At 41.8% G+C, this 26,084-nt stretch overlaps 1 protein-coding gene across 1 annotated transcript in view; it reads left to right on the forward strand.

The window, feature by feature from the left end:
- Window positions 1-26,084, forward strand: part of LOC124278749 (inositol 1,4,5-trisphosphate receptor type 1-like) — a 217,190-nt gene that overhangs the window by 164,464 nt on the left and 26,642 nt on the right. Inside the window, 9 exon segments of the mRNA XM_046714513.1 lie at window positions 4,319-4,593; window positions 5,681-5,884; window positions 8,599-8,709; window positions 9,051-9,146; window positions 16,505-16,627; window positions 19,625-19,732; window positions 21,232-21,424; window positions 24,162-24,266; window positions 25,180-25,202. Of these exon segments, the coding sequence (XP_046570469.1) occupies window positions 4,319-4,593; window positions 5,681-5,884; window positions 8,599-8,709; window positions 9,051-9,146; window positions 16,505-16,627; window positions 19,625-19,732; window positions 21,232-21,424; window positions 24,162-24,266; window positions 25,180-25,202 (1,238 nt within the window).

The raw sequence follows: 26,084 nt of genomic DNA on the forward strand, positions 1-26,084 counted from the left end.
TTTTATCTAATCGGTATGTTAAAACATTAGAGTTACAAGAATTGTCAGAAAGTGTTGGCAATGTGGAAGCTCATTTGCTATGACTACATCGTGAAATGTCCAGGAATACACTCTCCAGGTTGATTTCAGACAGTAACGTGATCAGAATATCACATTCCCCTTGGTGTAGTCAGTATGGTCCCGGTAGAGTGTGTGTGGTTGGTGAGAGTCCACCCTAGACTTGCACCTTCTAGTTGTCCCACTAGCTTGACTCAATGGCTACATAGACTACTAATAGACTCACTCTCTGCTGCAGCAGGGGCTTCTCTGTTTTACCACTATGGGCAGATTTTTATCTTTCAGGTTTTTATCACGATATCATTTTTCTCATGCATCGCCAATGTAGAAAACAATGGCATATTTAACTTGCACGTGTGATGTCTTGGGTCTCATTTATTATCTTGGGGCAGCATTGAGGTATCTAGATGTACTGTAAACTCCTGTTATCTCATGGCTACAGTAGAGTATATAAGACGAGTATATGGATGACAACTTCTTTATTGTATAACACGATGTTTCTGGGGTACTTCTTGCCCCTTCTTCAGGTAATATGAAGTGTCATACAATAAAGAAGTTGTCATCCATATACTCGTCTTATATATCCATCAACTTCTAAATGCCTCTCAAGAATCTCAAAGTAGAGTATGTAGGAGTACAGTTAACTCATGTTATCTCATGGCTAAAGTAGAGTATGTAGGTGTACAGTTATCTCCTGTTATCTCATGGCTAAAGTAAGGATATAGATGTACTGTACACTCCTGTTATCTCATGGCTAAAGTTGAGGATATAGATGTACAGTTAACTCTTGTTATCTCATGGCTAAAGTAGAGTATGTAGGTGTACAGTTAACTCTTGTTATCTCATGGCTAAAGTAGAGTATGTGGGAGTACAGTTAACTCTTGTTATCTCATGGCTAAAGTAGAGTATGTGGGAGTACAGTTAACTCCTGTTATCTCATGGCTAAAGTAGAGTATGTAGGTGTACAGTTAACTCTTGTTATCTCATCGCTAAAGTAGAGTATGTAGGTGTACAGTTAACTCTTGTTATCTCATGGCTAAAGTAGAGTATGTGGGAGTACAGTTAACTCCTGTTATCTCATCGCTAAAGTAGAGTATGTAGGTGTACAGTTAACTCCTGTTATCTCATCGCTAAAGTAGAGTATGTAGGTGTACAGTTAACTCCTGTTATCTCATGGCTAAAGTAGAGTATGTGGGAGTACAGTTAACTCCTGTTATCTCATGGCTAAAGTAGAGTATGTGGGAGTACAGTTAACTCTTGTTATTTCATCGCTAAAGTAGAGTATGTAGGTGTACAGTTAACTCTTGTTATCTCATCGCTAAAGTAGAGTATGTAGGTGTACAGTTAACTCTTGTTATCTCATGGCTAAAGTAGAGTATGTGGGAGTACAGTTAACTCCTGTTATCTCATGGCTAAAGTAGAGTATGTAGGTGTACAGTTAACTCCTGTTATCTCATCGCTAAAGTAGAGTATGTAGGTGTACAGTTAACTCCTGTTATCTCATCGCTAAAGTAGAGTATGTAGGTGTACAGTTAACTCTTGTTATCTCATGGCTAAAGTAGAGTATGTAGGTGTACAGTTAACTCTTGTTATCTCATGGCTAAAGTAGAGTATGTGGGAGTACAGTTAACTCCTGTTATCTCATGGCTAAAGTAGAGTATGTAGGTGTACAGTTAACTCTTGTTATCTCATGGCTAAAGTAGAGTATGTAGGTGTTCAGTTAACTCTTGTTATCTCATGGCTAAAGTAGAGTATGTGGGAGTACAGTTAACTCCTGTTATCTCATGGCTAAAGTAGAGTATGTAGGTGTACAGTTAACTCCTGTTATCTCATGGCTAAAGTAGGGTATGTAGGTGTACAGTTAACTCCAGTTATCTCATGGCTAAAGTAGAGTATGTAGGTGTACAGTTAACTCTTGTTATCTCATCGCTAAAGTAGAGTATGTGGGAGTACAGTTAACTCCTGTTATCTCATCGCTAAAGTAGAGTATGTAGGTGTACAGTTAACTCCTGTTATCTCATCGCTAAAGTAGAGTATGTAGGTGTACAGTTAACTCCTGTTATCTCATGGCTAAAGTAGAGTATGTGGGAGTACAGTTAACTCCTGTTATCTCATGGCTAAAGTAGAGTATGTGGGAGTACAGTTAACTCTTGTTATTTCATCGCTAAAGTAGAGTATGTAGGTGTACAGTTAACTCTTGTTATCTCATCGCTAAAGTAGAGTATGTAGGTGTACAGTTAACTCTTGTTATCTCATGGCTAAAGTAGAGTATGTGGGAGTACAGTTAACTCCTGTTATCTCATGGCTAAAGTAGAGTATGTAGGTGTACAGTTAACTCCTGTTATCTCATCGCTAAAGTAGAGTATGTAGGTGTACAGTTAACTCCTGTTATCTCATCGCTAAAGTAGAGTATGTAGGTGTACAGTTAACTCCTGTTATCTCATGGCTAAAGTAGAGTATGTAAGTGTACAGTTAACTCCTGTTATCTCATGGCTAAAGTAGGGTATATACATATTTAAAATATATATATATAGTTGTACAGTTAACTCATTACATTTTTAAAGTAGAGTATGTAGGTGTACAGCCAACTCCTTATTACATTTCTAAATTACAGTATATAGGTGAACAATTAACTCCTGTTTTCCCCTGGCTCAAGTAGAATTTATGGATATACAGTTAACACCATGTTATCACTTGGCTAAAGTAGAGTATATAGTTGTACAATTAACTTCTGTTATATCTTTGCTGAGGTAGAGTAAATATTTATGCAGTAAACACTTTTTATCTCATGGGAAATTATGACTGAATATATCAATATCAAAGTTTTGCTCCATTCTTAATGACCATCAGTATATTCATTTGAAAGAAACAGGAAGTTACAGTACAGTGCTTACTGTATGTAATATTATCATGCACCCTCTTGTATATCTTAGATGAATAATTGTATACAAAACTCTCATCATCATTTTATGACCAAGTTCGACTTTCAGACAGTGGAATGACTTTTCCTTTTGGATGTTTTGGTGATTGGATGTTTATTCTTTACCTTCCATCTTGATATCCTGTCTTGGTTCTCTTTGGGACTTGTAATCATACACTATTCGACACAAGTTAAGGATTACCCTATTCTATCAAGTTACTATATATATACTGTCATGCCATGACCGATAAGTAATATGAAAGAATCATTTGGCCGATAACTAAATCTCGAGACAGGTCCATATATACCGTAGAGGTCATCTATAACGTCAGATGTTTGCCAGTGTAGTTCAGGTCATGATGAACATGTCCAGTAACCAGTCTGCATCACTCTAATCTATTAATTATTAATATTTTAACATTATCTCAGCTGAAGTTACTCAACTCTTAACATTGTACTGTGCTAATCAAGACCTGCCACACATAATGGGCCTAATTAACGAGCTGCTCTGATTGGCTGAAACGGAGTGGCTATAAATCTATTACTGACCCTCAACTGTCCACTTGTAACATATACTGCATGTAATACATTTAATACAGGATCTACAGTGGTAGTTATTGATTTTTATACACAGATGGATCAAGCTTGTATCAGATACTGCAGATACAGCTGTATCTTGTCAGTTACAGCTGAAGTAGATGCTGTTGTTTACAACTCTTCATAACTCATGGAAGTAACCTTGGTTTAGTCAGGTGTACTGATAGTGTTATGACCTATCTGTGTTAGGGTGTGTTGTTAGATTATGCACAGTGTTTCAGTTTGGTGATGACAGCCTGGACATATTGTCCCTGTTCCACAAAGCTGTCATAGTGCTATGACATCCTAAGTCTATGTTAAAGGGAGTTATGATCGTCTTAATGCTTCATTAGCTTTCTGGCGCAGCGTCCAGATACTAGTAATTAAGTGCCTGAATACAACAGTATCTTTATAATCACTCAAAGACTTTCATGTAGGTGATACGTAACATCATCATGGAGAAAGGTGTCTAGCACTGCGCAACTAATGATACAAGCTTTCATATTCACAAATCTTTTTTCACAAGCCTATTATTCTTTGGTATATACTGTATCAGAATTATGACCTATTGTTCAGTAAACTACTGTTGTCAATGTAAATGCTTAAACAAGAATTTGTAATGATTCCTAGGCAGGAATGTTCCTGGTAAGATGCAAATGTCCTTCTGGTGTGTTTATGTTAAGCTGCAGGAATGATTTGAAAGTGTTTGACGATAGAGAGCATCAGACTGTCAGTCAGGGGCTGTAACTCTGTATCTCTGTCCAGGCAAGTCACACGAGACTTCGGTGAACGATGTCTTCCGGCATGAGTTGGATGATGCTGCCAAGCAGACCAACCATGCTCTGTCTTCCGTCCGACAACTCCACGGGGTCCGATCCGACCATGATGGGGCAGAGGAGACCCGGACCATTCACCATGACGACGCAGAGAAAGTCTCCAAGGACAAGGATGAGAAGAAGATGTCACCACAGGTCAAGACGATGCAGCCAATACTGAGGTTCTTGCAGCTGCTGTGTGAGAACCACAATAGAGAACTTCAGGTGAGATATTGTGACAGAGAACTTCAGGTGAGATATTGTGACAGAGAACTTCAGGTGAGATATTGTAACAGAGAACTTCAGGTGAGATATTGTGACAGAGAACTTCAGGTGAGATATTGTGACAGAGAACTTCAGGTGAGATATTGTGAAAGAGACGTTACAACCAGCACATATACAATTGAGACATTGCAACAGAAAACCTACAGGTAAGACATATCAGCAAACACATACACGTGAGACATTGCAACAAACTCATACAGGTGAGACATTACAACAAACACATACAGGTGAGACATTGCAACAAACACATACAATTGAGGCATTGCCACAGAAAACATACGGGTGAGACATTACAGCAAACACATACAGGTGAGACATTACAACAAACATATACTGGTGAAACATTACAGCAAACACATACAGGTGAGACATTGCAACAAACGCATACAATTGAGACATTGCCACAGAAAACATACAGGTGAGACATTACAGCAAACACATACAGGTGAGACATTACAACCAACACATACAGGGTAGACTTTACAACAAACACATACAGGTGAGACATTGCAACAAACGCATACAGGTGAGACATTGCAAGAAACACATACAGGTGAGACATTACAGCAAACACATACATGTGAGACACTGCAACAAACACATACAGGTTAGACTTTACAACAAACACATACAGGTGAGACATTGCAACAAACGCATACAGGTGAGACATTGCAACAAACACATACAGGCGAGACATTACAGCAAACACATACAGGTGAGACATTACCGCAAACACATACAGGTGAGACATTACAGCAAACACATACAGGTGAGACATTACAACAAACATACAGGTGAGACATTACAGCAAACACATACAGGTGAGACATTACAGCAAACACATACAGGTGAGACATTACAGCAAACACATACAGTTGAGACATTGCAACAAACCCATACAGGTGAGACTTTGCAACAAACACATACAGGTGAGACAATCCAACACTTGCAAGTTATGACTGAGAAATATGTCATCATGTTAATTGGTAGGTGCATGTGGTGACCAAGCTACCTCCTTGTGTTGTAGAACTACCTGCGCTTCCAGCACAACATCAAATCGACCTACAACCTGGTGTGTGAGACACTGCAGTTCCTCGACTGTATCTGCGGCAGCACCACCGGTGGCCTCGGCCTCCTTGGCCTCTACATCAACGAAAACAACGTGGTCCTGATCAACCAGGCACTGAGCAGCTTGACTGAGTACTGCCAGGGACCCTGCCATGAGAACCAGGTGGGGGGTGTCCTCAACATATACACTCCAGTTAACTCACGTCCAGATCAAGCGTTTCTTGGCACATATGCCCCTAGATAACTGAAGACGTAAAGCTGAAACTCATATTTTAAGATAAACAAATTCTGCCTTTTCCACAGTTTCTTGTATTCTTGTGTGAAAATAGGCTTCCACCACTTTTACATTATTTAAATGAGTTGCCAGTCTTTCACTCCAAGGCACAATCTTGTGTAAGGTGGAAGAATTTACAAAATTGCTAAATGTTTCAGTACTAATACCACTGGTGTTACAAGTTTAATGCTGTCATAGGACAAGATTATGGTTGAACAAATTGTTTTAGCTTTAAAATAGGTTGAAAAAGGTCTCAGTGCCATTTTTCTTGGCCAACTTTATTAGTAATATCCCAGCCTAAATTTCCCTGGGACAGTGTCTCTATTTCACACAGGGCTCTAATTGCACTGTCTAATCCAAGACTGGATGCACAGACACTGGAATGCCCCTTTAAAGATCACATATACTCTAGGGGGGTACAAATACATAAATCACTAACTGGGATCGCTATAAATGAAACCCCGTCATTAAATCTACTCACTTCAGTCTTTAATTAACTTAAATCGACCTTTTGGACAACAGTGCACAATTCTCACCCGCGAACTAAATTTCAACCAATCAGAGCGGGGCGTCTCTGTGACGTCATATGAGGAATAGATATGAGGGCCGATGCAGAATTCATCTACATTTCAGGGGGTAAATTATCTTGTTTACAGGTTTGTATAAACCTGAAATCGTGACAACTGTTGTGGAAAATGAAAGCTATATGTTCTCACAATCTACTGGCATTTAATTTTGTCTCCTGCTTTGCCTAGTTTCTGAGTTACAACTTGTTTTCATAGACGATTCTCTCAAAATCGCTTGGTGTCGTTAGGCCTTATTTGTATAATGACTGATCCAAATTGATCCCATTTCTGTGTTTTTTTACCTCGATATTTAATCATGTCATGCAAAAAATCTGTTTGTATTCTCAAAACAGTGTTGGCCCATAAGTTTTCACTTGCAATACAGCAATTAATACTCCCTTGTCGTAACCCATGTTAGGTGGTTATTTGTCATCATTCACTTGATGGTCAGTTAATGAATTTATAACAGGTATAATTAGTGGTAACACACTTATATTACCCGACAAAGGTTCCCATTTGGCATTTCTTGTGTCTGGAGTAAATATTCAACATTATAAACATCGATCAAAGGATTAACCGATAACACGCTGATTGATTAATTATTTTTATCTTACACAACGGATTTGTCAAAAGGTAGTGTTTCTGTATGTAGATTTACTAATCTATACTGAATACACTCTGTCGTGTCGGTGTCTGCGTAAAAACAACGTCCTTGTTTCAAAGGATTAACCGGCAATACATTGATTGATTGCCCATTATTGGCTAACTAAATTACTGTTTTTAAAGAAAGGCGGACATTATGCAATTAGTTGCCAGGTGTGCTATCTTGGGTGACCAATGAGACCATACACCAATGTGAAATACCTGAAAAGATTTATCACTTTTTCGTATATTAAACTGTTAAAAGTCACATCACTTGGAACAGCTGCAGATGAATGGCATATCACTCGTTTTTGTGGATATTGATGGATACCTATAACTTTAATCTGTTTTAATTTTAATATTTGCATTTTGTTTTTATTCATTTGTCGTAGCATTCAACAGAATGATTGTTTTCGCCGTGAAGTGTAATGAGACAGACAACATACACTAGGGTGTGTGTGCGAATTATGATTCACATTGGCAAACTATAAATGTCTAGATATTACAGTTCTGTTATAAATTCACTATAAGTATCAGCAGATCGTCTGCTTTTTATTAAGTTTCAAAATGCATACAACTATGATAATAAACTAATTAAGATTATAAGACCAAACATATAGACGTACATTGACTAGTATCTACATACTGGTGAGTGCACATTAACCACATGAATGTAGCAAGACATTTATCGCGCAGTATTGTGACTTCGCCCCCCACCTCGCTTCCGTGGAAGAAATCGTTATGTTATAAGTTGTGTCATGCAAAATCCTTTTGGTTATGATTCAAATACATATTTAACTTCTGAGTAGAAAGTAGTTTTGATTTTCTAACTTGATGAAAACAAACCATAATCTCATTAATTCTAACAGACTTTAGCCCGTCCACGTTCTATTTTTTCAAAAATGGCGGCCCTGTTGCGAACATCTGCCAGTGTGAGGATAAATGCTATTTAGGTTTGTTTTCACCGAGTTACAAAATCAAAACTACTTTCTACTGGTAGTAAAATATGTATTTGATTGATGGCCAATAGGATTTTGCATGACATAGCTTATAACATAACAATTTCTCTCGTGGCAGCGATGTGGGTGTCAATATAATACTACTTACAGTATTATTGTTACTTCGACCACAACCTCACTTCCGAGGAAGAAATCGCTATGTTACAAGTTGTGTCATTGAAAATGTTTTTGGTCATCAATCATATACATATTTGAGTAAAGCAGGCGACTTTTTGGCAACTTTTAATGGCTCAGTATTAATTAACCACAAGTTTTTAAAGAATGAATTTGGTGTTCCGCATAAGTCTAACCACCAATCTTTCATATGTAATAGTTAAAAGAGTACAAAAAAACAAAGTTTATTTGTTCTTTAATACTTGCTTTATTCATATTTCAGAATGCTATAGCTATGCACGAAAGTAATGGCATCGACATCATCATCGCTCTGCTGCTGAATGATATCAACCCACTGGGGAAACATCGCATAGACTTGGTGTTGGAGCTGAAGGTGAAAATAGGAGGATGAAGATATATGTTAATCCCTAATCCAGGCTGTAGAAAATCACACAGTAGTTTGTATGGAGAACTGTAAATGATGATGATTGTTCGTCTAAACGTGAACCCCTGTTTCTTGGTTCTGTGTTTCTACTGTGAGGCACAACTGACAGCTAGGAAGATATAGCTGGGTATTTAAGTCTCCGAGTCACCATGACTTGGATTCTTCATGTGTTGTGGGTTCGTATCTGCATCATATTGGACTTTCTGCCCAATGTCGGTTTGGTTATGGCATTCCAATATTGTTTGAAATTCTTCCAACTCTGTTTCTGACTGATTCTTTGTTTCCCCCAGAACAACGCCTCCAAGCTGCTCTTGGCTGTGATGGAGAGTCGGCATGACAGTGAGAATGCAGAGAGGATCCTCTACAACATGAGCCCCAAACAGCTGGTAGGTACAACCTCTATCTGGCCCCAAACAGCTGGTAGGTACAACCTCTATCTGGCCCCAAACAGCTGGTAGGTACAACCTCTATCTGGCCCCAAACAGCTGGTAGGTACAACCTCTATCTGGCCCCAAACAGCTGGTAGGTACAACCTCTATCTGGCCCCAAACAGCTGGTAGGTACAACCTCTATCTGGCCCCAAACAGCTGGTAGGTACAACCTCTATCTGGCCCCAAACAGCTGGTAGGTACAACCTCTATCTGGCCCCAAACAGCTGGTAGGTACAACCTCTATCTGGCCCCAAACAGCTCCTAAGTACATCTATATCTGGCCCCCAACAGCTGCTACGTACATCTATATATCTGGCCCCAAACAGCTGTTACGTACATCTATAATCTGGCCCCAAACAGCTGCTACGTAAATCTATATCTGACCCCAAACAGCTGCTGCATACTTCTATATCTGACCCCTAACAGCTGCTACGTACATCTATATCTGGCCCCCAACAGCTGTTACGTACTTCTATATCTGGCCCCAACAACTGTTACGTACATCTATATCTGGCCGCAAACAGCTGCTACGTAATCTATAATCTGGCCCCAAACAGCTGCTACGTACATCTATATCTGACCCAAAACAGCTGCTACGTACATCTATAATCTGGCCCCAACCAGCTCCTAAGTACATCTATATCTGTCCCCAAACAGCTGCTACGTACATTTATAATCTGGCCCCAACCAGCTCCTAAGTACATCTATATCTGACCCCAAACAGCTGCTACGTACATCTATAATCTGGCCCCAACCAGCTCCTAAGTACATCTATATCTGGCCCCAAACAGCTGCTACGTACAATTTCTGAGTATATCTGACCCCAAACAGCTGCTACGTACTTCTGTATCTGATCCCTAACAGCTGCTACGTACATTTATATCTGGCCCCAAACAGCTGTTACGTACATCTATACTGAAAGGCAAAAGAAACTTCGTAATATTGGAAATGACATTTGAGTATCAATGGAGTATTTGAACCTATTTTTTTTAAATATCCACCAGAAGTCAAGTTTGAGGAAACATGAATCGTGGTCGTATAGCCTGCATTCCCCATCAAAGTATTGTTTGAGATTGAGGTTAGAAATGTTTTGGTTTTTGGAGAGGGAAAAGTTCCCGCAAACACAACATTGAAATCGAGATGCACATGCATCATAAATGCATTCAGGCATAAATTGCCGGCTTGAATGGCAATGGTTCACTTGTTTTCTGAACACAGCAGCTATGACTAGGTTAACGAGAGATCAACCACAACAAGCCATTGGACGTCTACACGCTGGTCAACATGCTCGAGTCATTACTAATGACTTCAATTGCACCGTCCGAACGATAGAACGTCTTAGAGTGCGATGCAACGCCACCAGCAGCACTGATGACCCTCCACGAAATGGTCAACCCCGTGTAACAACACGTCGCCAGGACCGTCATATCATCCATCAACACGTGCAAGACCTATTCGCAAGGGCCAGAGAAACAGCTTGGGTGACCATAGGAAACCACCAGCGACCAGTCAGTGACCGAACCATTCGGCGACGTCTCCAAGCCAGGAACCTGTTTTGTCGATGTCCTGCCAGGAGACCTATATTCACCCAACGTCACCGCCGGGAACGTATCCAAGTGGACACAACAGCGGCAAAACTGTCGTGGGGGACAATGGAGAGGGGTTATCTTCTCTGATAAAAATCGGTACTGCATTTCAGTGGCGTATTATTAAAAAAAAAATAGGTTCAAATATTCCATTGATACTTAAATGTCATTTCCAATATTACGACGTTTCTTTTACCTTTCAGTATATATCTGGCCCCAAACAGCTGCTACATACATCTATAATCTGGCCACAAACAGCTGCTACGTACATCTATATCTGACCCCTAACAACTGCTATGTACATCTATATCTGACCCCAAACAGCTGCTACATACATCTATAATCTGGCCCCAAAAAGCTCCTAAGTACATCTATATCTGACCCCTAACAACTGCTACGTACATCTATATCTGACCCCAAACAGCTGCTACATACATCTATAATCTGACCCCAAACAGCTGCTACGTACTTCTGTATCTGATCCCTAACAGCTGCTACGTACATCTATATCTGACCCCAAACAGCTGCTACGTACTTCTATATCTGGCCCCAAACAGCTGTTACGTACATCTATATCTGACCCCAAACAGCTGTTACGTACTTCTATGTCTGACCCCTAACAACTACTACGTACATCTATATCTGGCCCCAAACAGCTGCTACGTACATCTATATCTGACCCCAAACAGCTGTTACGTACTTCTATGTCTGACCCCTAACAACTACTACGTACATCTATATCTGACCCCAAACAGCTGTTACGTACTTCTATATCTGGCCCCAAACAGCTGCTACGTACTTCTATGTCTGACCCCTAACAACTGCTAGGTGCAACTAGAATCTAGTGTAACCTTAAGTCCATAAGTATGCGTAATGAGTCTGCGTATAGCTGAATTCAATTGTCAGTTGGTGTTATATTTTCATTCCTGGGTTGAGAAATTCTATAAACTTAAGAATACGTTGGAATTAAGAAATGTTTTGAATTATATATACAGATAATATTTTGTTCTGAACACTTATTGTTTCAGTATCTGAATGCAGTGCATTATAATTGTCCTTTTCTCTATTTTCTGTGAACTGAAGTCTATGAAGGGCTGTTTTGGGAAGATTGTATCATCTCTCATATCTCCAGAGTTAATGCCTGTTCCTTTATAAAGCCTAGTACCAGGAAATTCAAGTGATTCCGCCGATTCACAGACTTCTTTTGGAGACTCTATTGAATGATTAACATGGAATGGCCAATGTGCACTGCATATGATGCCCCTTATGTAATTATCTTTTGTTATAAAACACAATATATCTCTTTTATTTTGTGCAAATTGTACACCTTATCATTTGTCCCTCTGCTATGAATCTGTATCTTCCAGCTGTATTACATGAGTGGTGTTTAATACTGATGTGCTTGTTATTACCATCAAAACCCAGGCCAGATGATTGGTGGGCTTTAGGACATAGGATCTTTACACGCTGAGTGGTGACTGCTTGCCTCCACAGTGCAGACTGGGAGCCAGTATCTCCTGGGAATTACTGTCAGATTCCTACACATGCTGTTCTGGTCAAAACTCATCTGATGTGGAAAGGACTTGAATGTAATTTCATCTGGCCTGGATTTTGAAGGTTCCCATTAATCATATATATTATTTACAGCAATTATGTATTGGTTTCCTTGTATAGTTACAACCTATAGTTGCTACAGTAGCCTCCCTTGAGTATTTCTCAGCCTGCAGGCTGATGTTATCTTACAGCTGACAACATGTCGCTGGTAGTCATACATGGCATCATGGTGAACAACATTATCCTCTCTGAAAGGAAGTCTTGTAGCTTAGAGGCTGACTTATACAGTCTGACCCATCAATACTGGATCTAATATACATGCAGGAACATTTTAGGCAAATGAATAAATCATGTATCAAGTATTCCTGCTCAGTTCCAAGACTAAACCAGCATATGGAAACACCATTGTAAGATGGTGTCATCTCTGGACCATTGATGCTTAGGAATTCATAAATTCATCTGCATTCACCAGTAAGTAGAGAGAATGGTTGCCCCTCATGGAATGCAGTACAGTTGGCTATCCAGTTGTTGTATTCCTGAACAGTTCCAGAATCCTCTAATGTGGGTGTTCATATTATCCTGAGTGTGATTATTGGTCCCAGTCTCTCAGATCAGGATCACTAGTTCTCACATTCAGGTGACATGCTGTCATTTAGAGCTGAATGGATGATCTAATTTACTCACTCACTGTAATGACACTTGATAGTGGAGTGAAATATAAATAAAAACAAAGCCCCAAACTTGCAGTTTCTAGTTTTTTGAAACTGACTGATGTTATTGTCCTAATTTTCACAGGTGGACGCCATGAAACAAGTGTTTAGACAGGCAGTCCATGACGGCAACATTTTATTGTCTAAGGTCTATCGCGTGATGATCAGAGCCTGTTTGTTTTGAGGGCCTGGCCTGCTTGTTGTGTTTTCCCTTCCAGTTATTTTCAGTTAGATTTCTATTGTTTTTTCTGGTGTGGATTGTCTCTGGAATTGGCCATCATGGCTTGACAATGGTGGGATGTGTTCTGGTGAGGCTAGATCGTCAAACAAATCACTGTGGCTTGAGATGGGTGGGATGTGTTCTGGTCTAGCTAGATCATCAAACAAGCCACTGTGGCTTGACAATGGTGGGATGTGTTCATGTGTAGCTAGATTGTCAAAAAAATCACTGTGGCTTGACAATGGTGGGATGTGGTCTTGTCTAGCTAGATCATCAAAAAAGCGTTTGTGGCTTGATGAAGGTAGGGTGTGTTCATGTGTAGCTAGATTGTCAAGCAAATCACTGTGGCTTGAAAATAGTGGGATGTGTTCGAGTGTAGCTAGATTGTCAAGCAAATAACAGTGGCTTGACAAGGGTGGGATGTGTTCATGTGTAGCTAGATTGTCAAGCAAATCCCTGTGCCTGACGGAGGTAGGGTGTGTTCATGTGTAGCTGGATTGTGAAGCAAATCACTGTGGCTTCACATGGTAGGGATGTGTTTGGGGTTAAGCATGATGTGATTATGTAGATTATTGTGTCAGGTAACCCGTTGAACAGTTTTAGGCTAAATTAAGTAGTTTATTTGGGCAGGTGATCATTTGAGAGAAGTGATTGGGTTTTTTTTTGGTAAGTGAACTTCGGTTCAGGTGTATTGGGAGGTTTGGTAGTATCTGTGGCTGGTCCATATCATGTGTGTTTGATCACTGCCAAAGTTGTGTGACTGTTTCACTGCTTGAGTTTATTGTAAGCATGCTTGTGAAGTGGGCGGAGCTTTCGGTAAAGCAACATTTTGAATTAACTTTAAAAAAAAAAAAAAGATTTAAAGAAATGTAGTCTTGCATCAGAATTGATTATCATCTATGAAACAAAGTGTTTTTTTCTCATAGTTGCTGATGGCATACTTTGAATCCCTGAAATTGATTTAAGTGTATCTGCCTGAAATCTTTCCCCAACTCTGCAGGGACTTTAGAGCATTAGTCCCAAGGAATAGTTGCCCTGAATTGTTAGGCTTGAGATTACACCAGACCTACCGTAGTTATAGATGGGTTTTAATGAGGCATGCACTTGTTCAGGTGCCCATCCCTGCAAACAAATGTTTATTGCTGATGGTGTCTTTGTCAATGGCATCTTTGACTGATGGTGCCATGATCTGACTTATGATGCCCAATCTGACAGATGAATCATAGAGTGATGACCAATGAAGTCATTGTCCATCTGACCTTTGAATAGGGTATCTACTATGTCTACCTGAATAGGATATATACCGAGAATGCTACAGTCTGACAGATGGTGTCTGATGTTGCCAAATCTGACACATAGTGTCTTTCGATAATGGTGCCCAATCTGACAGATAATCATGTCTGACAGATGGTGCCCAATCTGACAGATCATGTCTGATGGTGCCCAATCTGACTGATGATGCCCAATCTGACTTATGATGCCCAATCTGACAGATGGTGTCTGATGATGCCCAATCTGACAGGTGGTGTCTGACTGATGATGCCCAATCTGACAAATGGTGTCTGACTGATGATGCCCAATCTGACAGATGGTGTCTGATGATGCCCAATCTGACAGGTGGTGTCTGACTGATGATGCCCAATCTGACAAATGGTGTCTGACTGATGATGCCCAATCTGACAGATGGTGTCTGATGATGCCCAATCTGACAGGTGGTGTCTGACTGATGATGCCCAATCTGACAAATGGTGTCTGACTGTTGATGCCCAATCTGACAAATGGTGTCTGACTAATGATACCCGTCTGACAGGTGGTGTCTTAGGCTGATGACCTCTCAGAGCCAATGCTGTTTCAGATTGATTGAGTTTCTCGATAATTGACAGTGCCTTTGGTTGATGTTGTCTTAAACAGATGGTTTCTTAGACCAGGAGTATGTCAGACCTATGGTGCCACAGTCTGAAAGATGGCATCCTTGGCTGATGGTACCTCTGTCCAGGAGTGTTTCTGAATTATGGTTCTAGTGTGTGAATGTGACTGTATACAAAATGATGTATGCTGTAGTTTAACACCCTACCACCCAGCCCTATTTTTTGGTGGCCATTCCTTTCAAGAGGTCTATTTGTTTTTAAATGCTTTAGGTACCACTTGTGTTTTGGTTGTTTTTTTTCTATATTGATTTGATATTTATGTATATGATTTCTATTACTTTGTAAGATATCTGTGGCATTGTGGTTGATCTTTGTTCTAGATTTGATTTTGTTACATGCAGTCGTTTTTAACATATCTCTCTTATTTTCATTTACTCTTTGCTTATTTGGTGCATGGAATTCAAAGGTGCTGGTTCTCAAAATACACCATATTTCAGATGTATTTTAGAGGGAAGAGGTGGATATGCTGGTAGTACTTTCAGGTTAATAATAAAGAAATTCCCAACAATTTAAGTTTTTTTATTTTCAATACAAATTTAAAAAGATTCACTGTTAATGTATTTAAGCAATGATTCACTGTTAATGTATTTAAGCAATGATGTAAACAGTGCTTGCCTGATGACGCGGATATATTTTGCTAACATCTTATGTAAAGACTGAATTCAGATGCACAGTTTACTGATACTAGAGTAATGACGTGAATTCAACTGCGGAATTACTGATGTCGGGAAGCCCTGGTCGGAGCTTGACCACAGTTGACATTCATTATCTGGATGCTGTCAGTGCATGTATTACAGTGTTGTACAATTTGGCTTTAGTGGTAGCAGACTGTGGCATGGTGTGATATAGCCTACCCAGTATATACTTCTTGTTGTCATGGTGACAGATGTGGAACAACAGACATTCATGGCATGTAGCGTGTGTCAGTAGAATGACTCAAATTAGAAAACATTTAATGAAAATAATGACACTATTTCAAGTATATATAATTGGTGTCAGTCAAAGATTGTACCTGACAGAATTGATGTTTAGGGAAGTAAAATTTATTTCTCAACACCTTATTACAAAGATTTAACTTAAACTCATTTTGCTTATTTTATGCACACTTTGTGCACTAGAATAAAGTGATGTCTTGCAGAGTATGAGACTTGTGTTTATTTATGCACCGTATCTCACAGATTCTGTTGTTATTGCACAGAATTTATTGAAGTTTATATCACATTGAAATACTTTGATAAAGCAATCAAGATTCCCACAAGTCTAGAGTAGTGGTTGCATTGTCAGGTCTTGTGATGCTGTGTTGTGTTTTGTGCAGGTCGATGTTGCGAAGCAGGCGTTTCACCGAGAGGACACTGTAGAAGATGATGAGAAGGAGGATGAGGAGCGGGATGCATCCCCAAAAGCTGTCGGACACAACATCTTCATCCTTGCACACCAGGTTCAGTATTGAACTGACAACAGCACTGACACTAAAACTGTAGTCTGCAATACCTTCTGGGGATTCTACCCGTGATGGTCCGGGTTAGAATATTGATCTTCAGTAACCCATGCTTGTCGTATGAGGATCGGGTGGTCAGGCTCACTGACTTGGTTGACACATGTCATCGGTTCCCAATTGTGTAGATCGATGCTCATGCTGTTGATCACTGGATTGTCTGTTCCAGATGCGATTATTTACAGGCCGCCGTCATATAGCTGGAATATTGCTCAGTGTGGCGTAAAACTCACTCACTCTGGGGATTCTAAGATAGAATAGAGACTTAGGTGTCACCTAGTGGTTACAACTTGTCATGCCAAACACCTGGCATAGAATAGAGAGGCTGTGGAGTCACCTAGTGGTTAGAGCTTGTCATGCCAAACACCTGGGATAGAATAGAGAGGCTGTGGAGTCACCTAGTGGTTAGAGCTTGTCATGCCAAACACCTGGCATAGAATAGAGAGGCTGTGGAGTCACCTAGTGGTTAGAGCTTGTCATGCCAAACACCTGGCATAGAATAGAGAGGCTGTGGAGTCACCTAGTGGTTAGAGCTTGTCATGCCAAACACCTGGGATAGAATAAAGACTGTGGGGTCACCTAGTTGTTAGAGCTTGTCACAGCAAACACCTGGGATAGAATAGAGAGGCTATGGGGTCACCTAGCGGTTAGAGCTTGTCACAGCAAACACCTGGGATAGAATAGAGAGGCTGTGGGGTCACCTAGTGGTTAGAGCTTGTCACAGCAAACACCTGGGATAGAATAGAGAGGCTGTGTGTCACCTAGTGGTTAGAGCTTGTCACGCCAAACACCGGGGATAGAATAGAGACTGTGGCGTCACCTAGCGGTTAGAGCTTGTCACACCAAACACCAGGGATAGAATAGAGTCTGTGGGGTCACCTAGCGGTTAGAGCTTGTCACACCAAACACCAGGGATAGAATAGAGAGGCTATGGGGTCACCTAGCGGTTAGAGCTTGTCACAGCAAACACCTGGGATAGAATAGAGAGGCTGTGGGGTCACCTAGTGGTTAGAGCTTGTCACAGCAAACACCTGGGATAGAATAGAGAGGCTGTGTGTCACCTAGTGGTTAGAGCTTGTCACGCCAAACACCGGGGATAGAATAGAGACTGTGGCGTCACCTAGCGGTTAGAGCTTGTCACACCAAACACCAGGGATAGAATAGAGTCTGTGGGGTCACCTAGCGGTTAGAGCTTGTCACACCAAACACCAGGGATAGAATAGAGAGGCTGTGGGGTCACTTATTGGTTAGAGCTTGTCACAGCAAACACCTGGGATAGAAGAGAGGCTGTGGGTCACCTAGTGGTTAGAGCTTGTCACACCAAACATCTGGGATAGAATAGTGAGGCTTCGTGGTCACCTAGTGGTTAGAACTTGTCACACCAAACACCTGGGATAGAATAGAGAGGCTGTGGGTCACCTAGTGGTTAGAGCTTGTCACACCAAACACCTGGGATAGAATAGATAGGCTGTTTGTCACCTAGTGGTTAGAGCTTGTCACACCAAACACCTGGGATAGAATACAGAGGCTGTGTGGTCGCTTAGTTGTTAGAGCTTGTCACACCAAACACCTGGGACAGAATAGAGAGGCTGTGGGGTAACGTAGTGGTTAGAGCTTGTCACACCAAACACCACGGATAGAATAGAGAGGCTGTGTGGTCATCTAGTGGTTAGAGCCTGTCACACCAAACACCTGGGATAGAATAGAGAGGCTGTGTGGTCACCTAGTGGTTAGAGCTTGTCACACCAAACACCTGGGATAGAATAGAGAGGCTGTGGGTCACCTAGTGGATAGAGCTTGTCACACCCAACACCTGGGATAGAATAGAGAGACTGTGGGGTCACCTAGTGGTTAGAGCTTGTCACACCAAACACCTGGGATAGAATAGAGAGGCTGTGGGTCACCTAGTGGTTAGAGCCTGTCACACCAAACACCTGGGATAGAATAGATAGGCTGTTTGTCACCTAGTGGTTAGAGCTTGTCACACCAAACACCTGGGATAGAATACAGAGGCTGTGTGGTCGCTTAGTTGTTAGAGCTTGTCACACCAAACACCTGGGACAGAATAGAGAGGCTGTGGGGTAACGTAGTGGTTAGAGCTTGTCACACCAAACACCACGGATAGAATAGAGAGGCTGTGTGGTCATCTAGTGGTTAGAGCCTGTCACACCAAACACCTGGGATAGAATAGAGAGGCTGTGTGGTCACCTAGTGGTTAGAGCTTGTCACACCAAACACCTGGGATAGAATAGAGAGGCTGTGTGGTCACCTAGTGGTTAGAGCTTGTCACACCAAACACCTGGGATAGAATAGAGAGGCTGTGGGTCACCTAGTGGATAGAGCTTGTCACACCCAACACCTGGGATAGAATAGAGAGACTGTGGGGTCACCTAGTGGTTAGAGCTTGTCACACCCAACACCTGGGATAGAATAGATAGGCTGTGTGTCACCTAGTGGTTAGAGCCTGTCACACCAAACACCGGGTATAGAATAGAGAGGCTGTTTGTCACCTAGTGGTTAGAGCTTGTCACACCAAACACCTGGCTTGGTGACCTGGATGGAACATTGCTCACCGTATCAATCCCCAGTTTGTGTCATCTCATTCATATTTTTCACATGATGCAGTGCTAAATTGTGACCTTTCCACAACAAAAAATCAAACTTTACAGTTGTGTTAATCATGGGCGACCATTCTAGATGTGGCTGATCCTGGCTGATCGTAAACCAACAGGCCACATACAGTAGACTGTAGTACAGCATGCTTTATGTTTATTGCTGATATATTGGGGTGCATGGATGATAATTCATTAACCACTGTGATGGCCCAGGCTATAAATACCTACACTTTGAAGTATTTAAGTTATTTCTGTCCAGTGTTAAACCAGCATATTGACAAGTCTTGGTTCGAAGAATCAATGTGAACTTTTCTCTGTCTTTAAGTTGTCTCAGCACAACAAGGAGTTGGCAGAGCTTCTGAAGCCAAGCGGAACAGATCTGTACGGAGACCAGGCCCTCAAGTTCTATGCCAGGCACACGGCTCAGATAGAGGTGAGTTAAACACCACAGACAAGACTCTGATAAGTTCTACACTTTCCAGTCAGAAAAGAGGTGACTTGTATACTAGACAGGCAGACTGGGATGACATCTACACCAAGCACACAACACAGATAGAGGTGTTCAGATGGTTTATGGTGTTATGAGACCTACACCAAGCACACAACACAGATAGAGGTGTTCAGATGGTTTATGGTGTTATGAGACCTACGCCAAGCACACAACACAGATAGAGGTGTTCAGATGGTTTATGGTGTTATGTGACCTACACCAAACACACAACACAGATAGAGGTGTTCAGATGGTTTATGGTGTTATGAGATCTACGCCAGGCACACAACACAGATAGAGGTGTTCAGATGGTTTATGGTGTTATGAGATCTACACCAAGCACACAACACAGATAGAGGTGTTCAGATGGTTTATGGTGTTATGAGATCTACGCCTAGCACACCACACAGATAGAGGTGTTCAGATGGTTTATGGTGTTATGAGATCTACACCAAGCACACAACACAGATAGAAGTGTCAGATGGTTTATGGTGTTATGAGATCTACACCAAGCACACAACACAGATAGAGGTGTTCAGATGGTTTATGGTGTTATGAGGTCTACGCCAAGCACACAACACAGATAGAGGTGTTCAGATGGTTTGAGGTGTTCAGGATGGTTGATGGTGTTATGTGACCTACACCAAGCACACAACACAGATAGAGGTGTTCAGATGGTTTATGGTGTTATGAGGTCTACGCCAAGATAGAGGTGTATGCCAAGCACACAACACAGATAGAGGTGTTCAGGTTGTTTATGGTGTTATGAGATCTACACCAAGCACACAACACAGATAGAGGTGTTCAGGTTGTTTATGGTGTTATGAGATCTACACCAAGCACACAACACAGATAGAGGTATTCAGATGGTTTATGGTGATTAGGAGAAGCCTCAGTGGCTGAGTGGTTTAGATGGCTGACTTTGTATGCTGGTGATTAGGTGCCCGACTCTGAGGATGTGAGTTTGAATCCCGGATGGAATCAACCCAACAAAAGTACTAGTGTAATCCCAAATGTAACATATGTTACATTTGACCAGTTTCTAAATGGCATTGCGTATCGATAGTGACTAGGAGAGTTGTGTCCCTTTTGTGCCAAGGCCAACCAGTGGTGGGTTCAGTTTGTTCACTTGTTGGGCCTGTTTGTATGTTTCACCAAACAGGGGCTACTGGCTGTCCGGAGTTGTGTCCCAGGATCTAATGATCACAAGTTTTAATCCCTTATTGTCCCTGATTATCATACTTGATTTGTCTATACCAATTACTAGCTGTTTGATTTTACTGGTTTCAATGAAGTGGTAAGAGTTTTGAAGACATGCATTTTGTGCAAAATAGGATGAATTAACAGGGAACAACAAACTAATACCTGTTCTCTTTGTCTGCCTGTATATTCAAATTTTAAGTCTGTGAAGAAGAGCTGACTCAGCTGTATGTGTGTGACAGATTGCACGTCAGGACCGGACAATGGAGCGCATCGTATTCCCCATCCCGGAGATCTGTGAGTACCTGACGGAGGAGACGAAGGTGAAGGTCTTCAACACGACAGAGAGAGACGAGCAGGGCAGCAAGGTGGCGGACTTCTTTGCCACCCATGAAGATCTGTTCGCCGAAATGAAGTGGCAGAAAATGTTGCGTGGTGAGTGGCTCAAATGTGGGAGTATTTGTATATGTTGAGGGTAACAACTTGATGTTCTTTGTTGGATGTGTTTATGGTCAGGTTAACATTGTGCTGTTCATGATTTCCTAACCAATCTAACTGATGATGCAATACTAAATGGACAAGTATGTTCCATGATGAGAAAGCCCCAAGAAACACGCTGGTTGTGAGAGTAGACTTGCTTGATAGTGGTGATACTCAGGGCCATTCCTGATAGCTTGTCAGTGTACCACAAGGAGGGTTGGTCCTGATTGTCTGGTTCAGACTCGATTGTTTACTGGTTACTGTCATATTGCTGAAATATTGCTGTGTGCAAGGTAAAGCAACAAGCAGATTTATGTTCAACATACAGATAAAACCAATATAGACAACCATGTGTCCTTGTGACTGTCTTATGTCCTCCTGCCCCAGCCTGTGTGCTTGCCCCTCTGTAGCTGACATTACAAGTAGTGTTAAAACTGCTGATGCAGCACAATGTATTCCTTCAGTAATAGTGCCAGTCTGATGCTTTTAATTTTGTTAACCCTGTGTTTTTATTTTTGTTTGTGTCATTTAATTGTTCCTGTCATTTTTGTAGGAGTGACTGGTAAGCATGGACGATGCAGGTCGTCAGGAATTTGTTTGGTTTCTCTGGCATATATTGCTTTGTGTTAAATGGGTCCTTGGCAGCAGTTTGTAAATGCAGACTTAATGCTGAACATGCTTGAGAAACCAGACATCATTTCTGTTTTAGCCTATCAAATATATTTACATACTGATATTTTAGGTGTAGTTTCAAAATTAACAAACCTAATTATTTATCAAATACTCAATAATATAAGGCCTTCAATATGTCATACAGAATGATTAGGCCCTCAACACTGAGGTGTTGACTTTTCTTCCTGTGATTACAAGTACGAAGAAACAAATCCCTTATTAAAATTACAAACTCTTATTGAACTGTCAGCCACTCTACAGAACAAGCAGTTGCTATTTCATCATCTATGGAAAGATTGAACACTCAATACTTAGGTGTTGAAATCTCTACCAGAAAATGACTCAAAGTAGGTATTGAAAAGTAAAATATTGCTTTGGGTTTTGAGTGCTATTTCTTTTAACATATTTCAGGTAACAGACTATTAAAATATTCTGTGTCAGATTTCTATAGGTACTTACAGTTATTTAAGACCTATCTCCCTAATATATGGTACAACTGTGGGAATGTTAACAGACAATTCTGTTTTAAGTTCACATGTATTTGCACATACATTTCATGGTCATGGCTCATGGTAACCTCGAGCTACACCATTGTATTGTTGTGTTTATATGTTCTGTTCATAAACATTGTAGAAGGGAGAATATTTAAAGTCTTTTTGCTCCCATTGGTCAATATTGTACCTGGAATGACTTTACCAGAGTCTGAAAAATAAACATAGATTTCATGCAAAACTGAATAAAAAATAATTGAGTACAGAAAGTTATAATTTTCTACCTGAAACAAGGAGCAGAAGACTGGTGTGTGTCCTGAACAAGGAATGCTACGCTGTTTATAGTGACATGTTATAAATGTGTTATTTCTCTCATAAGTTTACATAATATCATATACCCAGGTAATAGGGAAACACTATAGTTAATCCTATGCTACTAATCCCTATTCAGCCTATATCTCCCAACTCCTGTCATCTTTAACACAGATTATTTCCATCTTGTAACATCTTTACTCCCTGCTTTGTTTTGACAGTTTGTCACAGCACTTTAACTGCACTATTTTGTGCATGAGAAAGCTTGTGTGATTTTCGTACGTATCTCAATTCTGATGTAACCCCTAGAGCCAACTAGTATCCACAGCTTTATTATAGTCGATTGTGTAGATTTGAACTTTAAAAAATCAGGATAATCACTAAACGTCACATATATTGTTTGACTCAGAGTAATGTTTCTCTAAAGAATATTTCAATCTGTATCATTTGAGAAGCGTTCTGCAGTATACTGGTAATTCCATGCAATCCTATTAGCAAATATAACTGAATCATGATGTGACTGGTTTGCTGAACAGGTGCTTGTTCTCATGGCCATCTAGTGATCCCATTGGTAGACTTAAAGAAAAGAAACACATGATAAGCATGAGCTTTATTATGTTAGGATGGGATTTGTCTCTTGAAGACTGAGTCTTTGTTACCAGATGTATCCCAATGTACGCACATGGATCACTTGTTTACCACAGATCCATCCCACATATTATCATATTAGCATCCAGATTCCAGATATTGTAGCACCTTATATTGTCTGTTTACAGTTTTTAGAACTACTTGACCAATTGTCACATGTTGCAAACAATTGTTTAAAAAACTAGAAAGTCATGTACTTTCTTTTCCCCAAATTGCCATAAGTCAGTTACCAGAGTACATAGTCCCATAGACACATCAGAAAACTGTCACAAATAGAAAAACAGATCAACACAGATGCGGCTGAGACTTATACCTTCCTTAATATGACTTACTATATGATAGGGGCGGTGGGGTTGCCTAGTGGTTAAAGTGTTGGCTCGTCACGCCGAAGACCCGGGTTCGAACCCCCACATGGGTACAATGTGTGAAGCCCATTTCTGGTTTCCCCCGCTGTGATGTTGCTGGAATATTGCTAAAAGCGGCGTAAAACTCAGTCAGTACTATATGACAGTAATGAAATGTGGAGAAGGCCCCTCCATTTACTGTGTTGAGTGTATGGTGTGTTCCAGCCAACCCGCTGCTGTTCTGGTTCAGCAGTCACATGCTCCTCTGGGGCTCCATCTCCTTCAACTTCGCCGTCATCATCAACCTCATGGTGGCCGTCTTCTACCCCTTCATTCTTTTTTTTCAGAGATCGTCCTTGGGGTACATATTATGCATTTTCCGGCTGTAAAATGTCCTGTGACAGTTGTATCAATGTTTTTGAATAAAAGATTGTACAATAAATAAACTCTTTTACTTATTATCACGGACCCTACCTCACGGAGTTACCTCCCTTAAGCATGCGCACCAACTGGGTAGGCTCCTAGACCCGTTATCATCATTCCTTCTGCTGTCACGACCCTGAACAGGCGTTAGTTGTGATTACCTTTCATGAGCGTGCGAGCTGTATTTTAAGATGTCTGAGACACCACCTGTATGTTTGGTTTTATTTGTCTAAAACAATAACAGTAAAAACCTTACAGTGGTTGTTTCATAATTGTGACTTTGTATAAGTACTATCAAAATCACATAAACTTTCCGTGGTTTCACGCAAGTTTGCTCTGCCATGGCGGGAAGTTTAGCGTGCGGCGTGGTCGTAATATTGCGTTTTAAAACCAACTATTACTTTCCGTGGTAACCTTCCGCGTATTTTTCAATGTTTTCTCGTGTTTCTCTGCTTCTGGCCACAAGTTAACTAACATGTTTTGCGTGTTTGTTTCAGGCTTTACCTGTTGTTAGGTCTGTGGGGAAGTATTCCCGGGCTGACAGTCACTCCCAATCGTGGCCTGTCTGGAGAAGGCGGGCCATGTGGCTGATACATGTTCAATTTGTCTGGCCTTTTCCCCGGGCACAGAAGAGGCGGGCGGCCGACACCCTGTTTTACCGCGAGATCGTGGCGGGGAGGGGGACCTGGCGCAGGTTCCCCGTCAAAATCTAAGCGAGCGTCCAAAAGGAAAAAAAATCCGTGGCCCTTCCCCTCTCCTACCGCCCAGTGGTTTTGACATGTCTCTAATGGAGTCGATGTTTCAGAAGCAGATGGACTCAATGAAGTCCTTCCGTTCGAGTCGGTTGGAGGTCTCCGCCAGGAGTTCCTCGCCCACTCGGGCCGGAGGCGGAGAAGTCGAGGGTGGGATCGCCCGGCCTCGGCTAGATCCCTCAGCCTTGAAGGCGTCTGTCGATCCGTTGCCTCTGGCCGGGTCCGGGCCGCCTCGGCTGCTCGAGGAGAGGAGGTGCTCCCAGTCCCCTCTCGGAGCTTGCGCTTGGGCGTTGAGTATTCCTGGTATTCCGGTCCCTGCGCACACCGCCCATGAGGCGGAGGCACCAGTTCTGCCTGGCCTGCCTCCTGCGTCACCGGGACGAGGGTCCACGCCGCGCGCCGGCTGGCGCTGGCGATGGAGCAGTCGGTCTGTTCCTCCCTTCCTGTGGTGCCAGCTAGGCAGTCCACCGGGTCGGGGTTGAGGGTCCTCTTACGGAGGAGACCCAGCCTCTGACTTCGGGCTCGGACGCCGAGGCAATGGAGCTTCGGGGAGGTCGAGGAGCATGGCGGCAGCTTCCGTTTTGCCGACCTTGCGGGAGGTCCGGCAGAGAATTGCCGAGGGCCTACCCCAGGCGCGGTGCCTGCTGGTTGCGTGGACTTCGACTGAGTTCCGCTTGCCTGGTGGCGTTTGCCCCTAGGCAACCCTCACAGGCGCAGCTCCGCATTCTGCCATCGTTGGTGGCGGGCGTGGTCGATCCCCTCTTGTCTGGTACCCGAGTCAGGTTTGACTTACCTGAACTTCGTCTTGGCGCTACCAGCTTGGGGAGGATTCCCTGTTCGTCGTTACCGATCGTGGGGCGAGTGTGTTTTCACTTCCGTAAGCCCTGGGGAGGCTCGGCTTCCTCGGGCAGCTCCGGCTGCTTTCGGCAAGGCGCCTCACTCCACCTTTGCCCTGCGAAGCGCATCCCCTGCG

The sequence above is a fragment of the Haliotis rubra genome, unplaced genomic scaffold (genome assembly GCF_003918875.1).
Source record: "Haliotis rubra isolate DU_JTF1 unplaced genomic scaffold, ASM391887v1 Scf241, whole genome shotgun sequence".
Classification (NCBI taxonomy): Eukaryota; Metazoa; Mollusca; class Gastropoda; order Lepetellida; family Haliotidae; genus Haliotis; species Haliotis rubra.